Here is an 11,987-nt window from a genome sequence, read left to right on the forward strand (position 1 = left end):
CTCCACATTTAATCCACCTCTTTTTAACTCTTCAATTCATAAATCAATAAATTCATTTTTTTCTTCTTTTGACAAAAAGTCTGAGACTTCATATTTTCAAATCTCCTGCTCCCCTTCCAAGTGAATTGTGCACAAAATATGTGCAAAAGTAAATGTAACTGTCAGATAGGAAATCTATCCTGCCCGGGGGGGGGGGGGGGTTAAACCAGTTCTCATTCAATTGATGGAAAACTATTTTATTCCTCTACGTCTTTCCAAGTAAAACAATAGTTCACTGCATACTTGTTGGTAGAACGTGGCATACATTTAATTGTAGGGTGGCCCAGTGCGAGTATCCTGCCTATCATAGTACACAAAGCCCCAGAATAAGGCTCAGGCATTTCCTCACCCGTATCTAAATCCTGCAATCTTTGTTATTCTGTGTCGTCATAATATCATTTTCCCTAGTCAATAACAGAGGCAGCCTCCAGCTATCCTTAGCTATTCTGTTTTTAAAGGAGTGTTTATCCTCTTAGGGGCTGTCACCAAGAAGAATAGAGTGGACCTACTCTCCAAAGCACCTGAGGGCAGGACAAGAAGTAACTGTGTGGAAGATCATTAAAGAGAGAATTAAGGAAAAATTTCCTGACAGTGAGAATAGTTAATCAGTGGAATGGCTTGCCTCCAGAAGTTGTGGGTGCTCCAACACTGGAAGTTTTCAAGAAGAGACTGGACAGCCATGTGTCTGGACTAGTACTATAAGATATCTTGTTTGAGCAGGTGGCTAGACTAGAAGACCTCTAAGGTTTCTTCCAACCCTATTATGTTCTATGTTCTTATCTTGACATGGTTTTTGTCATGGATTCAGTCTGGCATGCTTCACTGATCATCCAGTTGCTGATATGGTCAGGTGACTCCAAGAGGCTGGGATCAGCTCAGGTCATATTGGCAATTTAGCTTTGTGTTAGCAACACCACCACCACCACCCGATGTTTGGATGCTGTCCTCCATTTTAGTTCGATATGGATATGAGAAAGTTTTTCTTTCAGACTAAGTTCTCCCTCAGCTTAAGCAGTTCAATCTTAATTCAGTTTTGGAAGCTTGGGAGCAGTGTTATCTGTTGCATGTTTCACGAAGCAATATTCAGTTCTGGAACTGTAGATTGTCAATTCTGCCCCCAGACATTTTCAGCTACAAAGCATGTCTAACATTTTTCTTTGGAGCCCCTTGGAAAAAATCTCTTTTTTCCTACCGTGATTCAATTGCGCCCCCTGCTGCTAAATAAGGGATCTCTCTCTTCCCCCTTAATTAGACCACATACTGACCCTCTTTTCTTTTGGAGTGATTATTGCTTCTTTATTCTCCTCAGAGACCAGGACGCAAGTGCTGTAGGAGGACTGGAGCATGTTGATAACCAGAGAATTGGACAACATATCCAGTTTTTTCTGCTCATCCCCAGTCACGTTCATGCTTCCTGCTATTCCATACCTATGAAGGGAAAAAGCCCACAAGGTTATTACTAACATGAAAAAGAGTGAAGTTAGGGAAAAGCAAATGGATGTTCTTCATATTTTGGGATTGTACCTCTCACAGTCTTTTGCCATTGGCCATGTTGAAGGACCATACTGAAAGCCTTTTGCAAGCACTGAGGATGTGGATGTGCTCCCAGGCATTTCCAGAGATTAATGGGAGACCATGGATAATATTCAGTTTATTGAATCTTTTGACCCCAGCAATCATGAAATAAGGCATATATAGGAGGAATGTGCTTTAAAGTGTTGCAAACCATTTCCTTAATACATGAATCTGCCTTTGTATCCTCCATGTTTTGTTTAGCATAATCCTATTGACATCTTCAGTGTTAAATGTCCAGAACTGTTTCTGTAAAATGCCAATCATTGTAATACTGTGATAGGGTCTGTTTCCATGGTCATCTCTGCTGGAAGGCACTAAATGGATGCAGGATGAAATGAGAGAGAACTTTGATCAGCTCTGTGAGCTCCTTTTTATTTCAGCCAAGCTTCTCTTCTGCTCCATAATCCTGCCCGCTGGTCTATTTTTTTTTTCACGCAAGTTTATCCATCTTCTAGAACAGCAGTTCTCAACTTATGGGTCGCGACCCCATTTGGGGTCGATCGACCATTTCACGGGGGTCGCCAAGCAAGGCTGTCCGCCATTTTTTCCCCTTTTCCGGCAGGTGCCTTACCTCCCTTGAGCTGGGCCAGCTGGTGGTCGGCCTGCTCCGTCTCTGCCACTTGCCAGCTACGCCTCGGCCGGTGCAGGGGGCGGAACCACGCATGCGTGGCGCTCCTGGGCAGGGAAAGTCCTTGACTTACGACCGGTTGGGTAGTCCTCAACTTACAACCGGTTTAGTCCTCGACTTACGACCGGTTTAGTCCTTGACTTACGACCGGTTTAGTCCTCGACTTACAACCGGTTGGGGGTTGAGGCATTAAAAAGGTTGAGAAGCACTGTTCTAGAAGACTGGCAGACCTGAATTCAGAAATAGCCTCTTTGCACTGACAACTTGTCCCTTGAGCAACTTGAAAGGTGACTAAGGTCTGTAATCTAGGTACCATTTATTCTTGTCCAGCCTCATTCCATCATATGTTAAAGAGGAGAAATGAAGCCAGGGCACTCCATCAAATGCTGCCCTTCAATTGTCACAAGAAATTGTAGCGACACTACAAGGCTCAGTAATAAGGCAGAATAAAGCTTCATGATCAGAGCAGCAGAATTTAGTGAGTTATTTAACCAATGTTTGTACTGCCCCAATCATACATCTCTGGATGGTTCACAGGATACAATCTCAGTAGAATAATAAATACAATAAAATAATATATAATAACAACTAACATTATATATTTCTGCTGATTTAATGCACATTAATGAGCTTATGAGGATCTCTCTCTCTCTCTCTCTCTCTCTCTCTCTCTCTCTCTCTCTCTCTCCCCCCACCACTTAATTACATCCCTTTGCAAGCAATGAAAGGATAACTGCAGTTCCTTTCTAATAGGAAAGGCTTAAGATCTTCAGAACCAAATATAGCCCTTCCCCATGACCAATCCTAGTCCTTTTTCCATTTTCTGGACAGCATTTCTACTTTTATAAGAGTCAATCTCAAAGGCTGGCATGGGAACAAAAGGGTTTCTGCTATTTGATTTCCTCCTTCAAAGCCCTCTTTGTAACCTTGTAAGAAAAAAATTCAAGAAAATCAGTTGCCCTGAGACATTGCGCTAGGAAGCACAAGATTGCATTTTGGCAACTTATTCTCTGATTAACTCATTCATGTTCATATGAAATTATAAAAATATGCCATCAGGTTTCTGGAAGACAATCAAGACTTGGCATTGACATCAAACCTGTTAATGAACACAGTGCAATTTGCCACTTGGCACAATTCTGAATCCTTCTCTGAATGCATCTCCTATTGCATTAGAAACAAGTTAGCTGGCCTGATCTTTACGCTGACATGCTTATGGACCATTTTGTTTGAACCTCTCAGTCACAGAAACAGCACAGAGGCAAATCCGATTATTCCTGGGTTAACATTACTGTTTAGTTTGCTGAATTATATTACCAATATTAAAATGAATGCATACTACATGCTAGTTAGTACGTTATCTGTCTACAGCTCAGATCCTGGTATTAAGTTTTGCTATGTTCTGAAACCTTTGTTTTCTCCTTGAAATTATAATATTAATGGAGCAGAGGTACCAGAATTTGATCAAAATCTGTTTATATCAAACCAAAACCAATAGTGATTTTAGAGAGGCTTCTATAACTCAGCATACATTAGCCATCATAGCTGTTTTTCTTTCACTGCAGCCACGTGGAACTCTTATCTCAATAATTTTGTTCAATGTACTATAGGAAATAGACCTACTTCCCCAGATCTCATCCAGGACATTCTAATACAGACCCACATTTCTCTTTCTCTGTGATACTCACATATGAGCAAGACCTGCCTTTCGGACTGCTGATGAGATGGCCTTGATGGCAGTGAGCGTTGAGTTCAAAAGCTGGGTCAGTTCTCCTGTTGCCCCTTTCACCCGTCGTCCTTTCTCCATGACATATCGGTTCAGGGTTATCATATCTGTTTCAAAGGGGCTTTGATCCGACATGTTGGCTGGAAAGCAGGACCGTTTTTCTTGGTTAGAATCTATTAGTTTTTCTCTTCCCCTCCTGCTTCCTGCTGTTTGCCGGTAGTTTTATTTTAAAGAGAAGCAGCTGGTGGCACACCAAGCATGGATTAGTAAAGGATTCCTGAACCCATGTGATTTGAATGCTCAAAATAGACCTGCTGCACAATTCCTCTGGATCTTCAAAGCAGCAAGAACGCAACGTCTACTCAGCTGAACAAATTACCCTTTGCAAGTAAATGCACAATTAACCAGAGAGGTAACTAGTTGTGATTGAGCTGAACATGGTATAAAGATAAAATTAATGAACGGCTCTAAATCCCATCACATTTTGTGGGAAATCAACGATGTGAGCAAGGTGGTCTATGCTGTAAAGTCTCAAAGCATTTATTGCCAAACTTGGCAAGAGCATCTATCTGTGATGGAATGTGGGTTTGGTTCAGGGAAGCAGAGGGAAGGCAATGTTGAACCATTACAGAAAAGATATCTGAGTCTTGGGAAAGTAGAAAGCATGAGGCAGAAACACAGAACAAGTCCATCTTGACTGGGTTAGATATAAGTTGAAGTAAGGAGAGGCTTTAATGGGCTTTGAAGATTTTGTTACAATGCCCTAAGCTCCTTAAAGAAGGGCTTTTAGTAACTCCTGTTTCGTGACCTTGCATACCTTGAAGGGTTGACTGTCCCTGACCTACAGTATGTTATCTGCTTTACTACAGGTTGCCAACTTCTTTGGTCTGAGTGCCACCCTTTTAAATATAGAAGAAAGAAAGAGATACTGTAGTCATCTTGCCCAATTCCAGGCAGGAGCTTGACTTTGGCCAGGATGACATTTTGAGCAGCTGCCTCTTGTTCATCAAATTGCAAACGGGGAATTTTCTCAGAGTTTGGCTCAAAGGAGCTTTACATTTAGCTCCAAGAAAAAACTGTGAAGATATGGTCCTGCCAAAACAGCTAAAGAGTTTGTAGCTTCATCAAACCATGGTATTAAGTGGAAAACATGTCTTCCTCCAGGATGATGATGGGAGTTGTAGTCCAGGGAGTTGAGTCAAATATTCAAAGCCCATTTCAGCATTGCTTAAAATAGTATTGTAATTATGAAGGGGATTCCAATTCCTGGATTGGCTCCAATCTGGGGGTGTTAGGAATGCCTACCTTCTACTCTAACACAGGAGTTTCTGTTTTCCAAATTTACCCGATTTTTGTTTATCAACATGCCTAGAACAGGGCTAGCCTTGCTTAATCAGACAAGAGTTGTTGGATTCCACAAAAGCACAGCAAATTGGTTTCTTGCTGTTGTATTTTTAATGCCAGGTATAGAGAGACATTTTTTTTTATTCTTCCACCTCTTGTTCTAAAATCACTTGGTTTACTTTGAGAAGCACCTCATCTGAGGGTGGGGAGGGCAGGGGGGACAATCTGCTGTTCCATCCCAGATAAAAATGTCACAGGCCAGTTTTGGCCTAGAAATCTTGAAATCTTCCATATTGTATTACGAATCTGAATTTTAAAAGAGAATTGTTCAGCAGCTGGCAAAGTCAACCAGCAGACAAACAAGTGTTTCTTAAGATGTTTACTGTCTACATATTTTCCTATATAGAAATTTGCACTCTATTTTCTTCTTATATAGATACGGGTGTTTGAAAGGTTTATCAAGAAATTCAAGATGGTAGCCAGGGCCACATTGTCAAAATCTCATCCTTTGTTACACGCATTGCACATGCACCTATTGTAAAAAAAAAAATGGCACGGCTTCAATCACAGTCATAACTACCCTCTTTACTTTTTTGATCCCATCCCTGTGGGCCCCCTAGATATGGCTATGACTCCCACTTATTCTTCATCATGGTTATGATTTAGGTTTACAGATTAATGTGGAATCAAGCTTTCTATCTTCAAGCAGTTCATTATACAATGACCTTCTTGAACTTTATGGCCCTGTTCCAGAACAAATATAGCTTATTTTTTCCCCACCAAAAATGATGGAGATGCATCAATGAAAATCTAAGGGTTTATCAAGTTGAAATAGATAGAGAAAAAAATTGCTCCGCCTAAAGAAATCTGCCTGCCTAGAGATCTGAAGCACAAGGAGAGGTTACAAGATTTGGTCCACAAATATCCAGATGGCTAGAAGATATCAGCAAAGAGACACTTCCATCTAGTAACTAGCCCAGATCTGGTTGTTCTAGATCAGGGATGTCAAACTGCCGGCCCGTGGGCCAGTTACATCATGTGGAGGCTGTGCCCACCCCAGTTCCAGCAATGCAAAAAAAGTTGCAGATACGTTGCAACACATCACATGACACGGCAAGTTTGACACCCGTGTTCTAGATGAAACCATCCATCCTTTTTGTATCATGTATCCAGGGCTTTTTCACATTGATAAAACCTCAGTGGCTGTATTACAGTGAGAAACCTTCAAGCAGCACCAAATTTAACTTTGCTTAGAGTCCATCTTACCCCTGATGACTGTAAGGAAGCAATTTGCTATTTTCTTCTGGGATGTTGTTTTTCAACTTCTCTGCCTACTCTAGTACTCAGAAATATCTTGGGGCTTCCCATCCAAGTACTAACCAGGCTCAACCACTTCTCAGCACAACTGAAGCATGCCCCACTGTGTCTATAAAATAAATGGGATTGAAATTAGATGTAACTACTTAAAAGTCACATTTTTTCCTGTAGATTGACTCTGAATCCATGCTACAATATACAACTCTGGTTTTGCCCATGCAAAATAATAAATGGGGTAGTTGCTTCAATGAATCCATTTTGGCATTCATTTAGTATTGTCAAATAAAGAATCTTGTGGATTTTAACTGTAGCTATAAACTATAAGAAAGTTAATTCTACAATGGCGATTACATATACAGTACATATTTATCTTTGGCAACACACAGCAGCTCCCTCACCAGAAGCAGAATTCTTCACAGCCCCATAAAGAGAGGACATCCACACCATTTACATGCATTAAAATTGTGTAAAATTAGTTCTTCTGCTGAATTGATCAGGAACGCCCTTGAAAATGTTGGAAATCCCGAAGTTTCAGCTGTCGAGGAAAATCTACCTTTTTAATGTAAAGTAGTACTAGAGGAGAAAGGTGTGGATGAGGCAGAAACATTTCATTGCAACAAACCCCACAATTTGGTACCCTCTCCAACAGGAGGTATGTATTAGCCCCCAAAGCAAATATATTTCAACGGGCTTTCAGTCCCAATGAATGAATGAATAATAGCACCTGTGTCTAATGAATTTCTTGAATTTTTATATTTTTCTTTAATGGTTGGATTTCTATATTTGCAAACCCCCCACTTTTTAGGATTGGGGCAAGTTATAAAAACGGTTAATTAAATAAATGTTTATAGGGAAGATGATACAGCATGACTTAAGCCTCTGCAGTCCCCTTGTGTGTGTTGTTATTCTTTAATAATTTTTTTTGCAGAAGTCCATGCCTTTCCCATTGCAGGCAGTCTACAGTGTTACTATCACTCAGAATGGCACTTGAGTCCCTTATCAAGATGTCTGCATGGGAGACTAAGTTAGAGTATATCATATGAACATTCACATGCCATGCTTAGCTGTAAGCCATAGGCTAGGTCAGATGCACCCGTTGGCCTTCTCCAGCTTAGTATGTTTACCATCCATGATATATCAAGCATGTCATCCAAACACAAGTCTCATGTATTTTCCCCATCTCCAGTTAATGTAACCATGTTTGTTGACATTTGCTCATGCTTAAGTCCTCTGGTTCACTCCACTGAAAAATGCTGGTACATGAATGGCTAGGAGGAAGAGGAGAAGATTGTGATGAAATGTATTTGCCTTAACTGGTATTCGTGGTTAAACTTGAAATATGAGTCCAGCCATTGACTGGACTCACATATCATAGAAGAGCTGTGATGGAGCAGTGGTAAGAATGCAGTATTGCAGGCTCACTGCCAGGAGTTTGATCCTGACTGGCTCAAGGTTGNGGGGGGGGGGGGGTTAAACCAGTTCTCATTCAATTGATGGAAAACTATTTTATTCCTCTACGTCTTTCCAAGTAAAATAATAGTTCACTGCATACTTGTTGGTAGAACGTGGCATACATTTAATTGTAGGGTGGCCCAGTGCGAGTATCCTGCCTATCATAGTACACAAAGCCCCAGAATAAGGCTCAGGCATTTCCTCACACGTATCTAAATCCTGCAATCTTTGTTATTCTGTGTCGTCATAATATCATTTTCCCTAGTCAATAACAGAGGCAGCCTCCAGCTATCCTTAGCTATTCTGTTTTTAAAGGAGTGTTTAATCCTCTTAGGGGCTGTCACCAAGAAGAATAGAGTGGACCTACTCTCCAAAGCACCTGAGGGCAGGACAAGAAGTAACTGTGTGGAAGATCATTAAAGAGAGAATTAAAGAAAAATTTCCTGACAGTGAGAATAGTTAATCAGATAGGAATGGCTTGCCTCCAGAAGTTGTGGGTGCTCCAACACTGGAGGTTTTCAAGAAGAGACTGGATAGCCATGTGTCTAGACTAGTACTATAGGATATCTTGTTTGAGCAGGTGGCTAGACTAGAAGACCTCTAAGGTTTCTTCCAACCCTATTATGTTCTATGTTCTTATCTTGACATGGTTTTTGTCATGGATTCAGTCTGGCATGCTTCACTGATCATCCAGTTGCTGATATGGTCAGGTGACTCCAAGAGGCTGGGATCAGCTCAGGTCATATTGGCAATTTAGCTTTGTGTTAGCAACACCACCACCACCACCCCGATGTTTGGATGCTGTCCTCCATTTTAGTTCGATATGGAGATGAGAAAGTTTTTCTTTCAGACTAAGTTCTCCCTCAGCTTAAGCAGTTCAGTCTTAATTCAGTTTTGGAAGCTTGGGAGCAGTGTTATCTGTTGCATGTTGCACGAAGCAATATTCAGTTCTGGAAATGTAGATTGTCAACTCTGCCCCCAGACATTTTCAGCTACAGAGTATGTCTAACATTTTTCTTTGGAGCCCCTTGGAAAAATCTCTTTTTTCCTACCGTGATTCAATTGCGCCCCCTGCTGCTAAATGAGGGATCACCCTCTTTCCCCTTAATTAGACCACATACTGACCCTCTTTTCTTTTGGAGTGATTATTGCTTCTTTATTCTCCTCAGAGACCAGGACGCAAGTGCTGTAGGAGGATTGGAGCATGTTGATAACCAGAGAATTGGACAACACATCCAGTTTTTTCTGCTCATCCCCGGTCACGTTCATGCTTCCTGCTATTCCATACCTATGGAGGGAAAAAGCCCACAAGGTTATTACCAACATGAAAAAGAGTGAAGTTAGGGAAAAGCAAATGGATGTTCTTCATATTTTTGGATTGTACCTCTCACAGTCTTTTGCCATTGGCCATGTTGAAGGACCATACTGAAAGCCTTTTGCAAGCACTGAGGATGTGGATGTGCTCCCAGGTATTTCCAGAGATTAATTGGAGACCATGGATAATATTCAGTTTATTGAATCTTTTGACCCCAGCAATCATGAAAAAAGGCATATATAGGAGGAATGTGCTTTAAAGTGTTGCAAACCATTTCCTTAATACATGAATCTGCCTTTGTATCCTCCATGTTTTGTTTAGCATAATCCTATTGACATCTTCAGTGTTAAATGTCCAGAACTGTTTCTGTAAAATGCCAATCATTGTAATACTGTGATAGGGTCTTTTTCCATGGTCATCTCTGCTGGAAGGCACTAAATGGATGCAGGATGAAATGAGAGAGAACTTTGATCAGCTCTGTGAGCTCCTTTCTATTTCAGTCAAGCTTCTCCTCTGCTCCATCATCCTGCCCACTGGTCTATTTTTTTTTTCACGCAAGTTTATCCATCTTCTAGAAGACTGGCAGACCTGAATTCAGAAATAGCCTCTTTGCACTGACAACTTGTCCCTTGAGCAACTTGAAAGGTGACTAAGGTCTGTAATCTAGGTACCATTTATTCTTGTCCAGCCTCATTCCATCATATGTTAAAGAGGAGAAATGAAGCCAGGGCACTCCATCAAATGCTGCCCTTCAATTGTCACAAGAAATTGTAGCGACACTACAAGGCTCAGTAATAAGGCAGAATAAAGCTTCATGATCAGAGCAGCAGAATTTAGTGAGTTATTTAACCAATGTTTGTACTGCCCCAACCATACATCTCTGGATGGTTCACAAGATGCAATCTCAGTAGAATAATAAATACAATAAAATAATACATAATAACAACTAACATTATATATTTTTACTGATTCAATGCACATTAATGAGCTTATGAGGATCTCTCTCTCTCTCTCTCTCTCTCTCTCTCTCTCTCTCTCTCTCTCTCTCTCTCTCTCTCTCTCTCCCCACTTAATTACATCCCTTTGCAAGCAATGAAAAGATAATTGCAGTTCCTTTCTAATAGGAAAGGCTTAAGATCTTCAGAACCAAATATAGCCCTTCCCCATGACCAATCCTAGTCCTTTTTCCATTTTTCCTGGACAGCATTTCTGACTTTTATAAGAGTCAATCTCAAAGGCTGGCATGGGAACAAAAGGGTTTCTGCTATTTGATTTCCTCCTTCAAAGCCCTCTTTGTAACCTTGTAAGAAAAAATTCAGGAAAATCAGTTGCCCTGAGACATTGAGCTAGGAAGCACAAGATTGCATTTTGGCAACTTATTCTCTGATTAACTCATTCATGTTCATATGAAATTATAAAAATATGCCATCAGGTTTCTGGAAGACAATCAAGACTTGGCATTGACATCAAACCTGTTAATGAACACAGTGCAATTTGCCACTTGGCACAATTCTGAATCCTTCTCTGAATGCATCTCCTATTGCATTAGAAACAAGTTAGCTGGCCTGATCTTTACGCTGACATGCTTATGAGCCATTTTGTTTGAACCTCTCAGTCACAGAAACAGCACAGAGGCAAATCTGATTATTCCTGGGTTAACATTACTGTTTGGTTTGCTGAATTATATTACCAATATTAAAATGAATGCATACTACATGCTAATATATTATCTGTCTACAGCTCAGATCCTGGTATTAAGTTTTGCTATCCTCTGAAACCTTTGTTTTCTCCTTGAAATTATAATATTAATGGAGCAGAGGTAGCAGAATTTGATCAAAATCTGTTTATATCAAACCAAAACCAATAGTGATTTTAGAGAGGCTCCTATAACTCAGCATACATTAGCCATCATAGCTGTTTTTCTTTCACTGCAGCCACGTGGAACTCTTATCTCAATAATTTTGTTCAATGTACTATAGGAAATAGACCTACTTCCCCAGATCTCATCCAGGACATTCTAATACAGACCCACATTTCTCTTTCTCTGTGCTACTCACATATGAGCAAGACCTGCCTTTCGGACTGCTGATGAGATGGCCTTGATGGCAGTGAGCGTTGAATTCAAAAGCTGGGTCAGTTCTCCTGTTGCCCCTTTCACCCGTCGTCCTTTCTCCATGACATATCGGTTCAGGGTTATCATATCTGTTTCAAAGGGGCTTTGATCCGACATGTTGGCTGGAAAGCAGGACCGGTTTTCTTGGTTAGAATCTATTAGTTTTTCTCTTCCCCTCCTGATTCCTGCTGTTTGCCGGTAGTTTTATTTTAAAGAGAAGCAGCTGGTGGCACACCAAGCATGGATTAGTAAAGGATTCCTGAACCCATGTGACCTGAATGCTCAAAATAGACCTGCTGCACAATTCCTCTGGATCTTCAAAGCAGCAAGAACGCAACGTCTACTCAGCTGAACAAATTACCCTTTGCAAGTAAATGCACAATTAACCAGAGAGGTAACTAGTTGTGATTGAGCTGAACATGGTATAAAGATAAAATTAATGAATGGCTCTAAATCCCATCACATTTTGTGGGAAATC

The 11,987-nt window shown here is 40.7% G+C and overlaps 1 protein-coding gene across 1 annotated transcript in view; it reads right to left on the minus strand.

The window, feature by feature from the left end:
* LOC107298632 (fructose-1,6-bisphosphatase isozyme 2) overlaps positions 1-11,694 on the minus strand; it is a 31,592-nt gene extending 19,898 nt beyond the window's left edge. Inside the window, exons 1-2 of the mRNA XM_015828009.1 lie at positions 11,454-11,694; positions 9,207-9,369 (exon numbers count right to left, since the gene is read on the minus strand). Coding sequence (XP_015683495.1) covers positions 9,207-9,369; positions 11,454-11,626 — 336 coding nt within the window. The 5' untranslated portion in view covers positions 11,627-11,694. The remainder of the gene's footprint in view (positions 1-9,206; positions 9,370-11,453) is intronic.
* Between the last annotated feature and the right edge of the window lie 293 nt (positions 11,695-11,987).

The sequence above is a fragment of the Protobothrops mucrosquamatus genome, unplaced genomic scaffold (genome assembly GCF_001527695.2).
Source record: "Protobothrops mucrosquamatus isolate PMUCROS unplaced genomic scaffold, P.Mucros_1.0 scaffold4154, whole genome shotgun sequence".
Lineage (NCBI taxonomy): Eukaryota > Metazoa > Chordata > Lepidosauria > Squamata > Viperidae > Protobothrops > Protobothrops mucrosquamatus.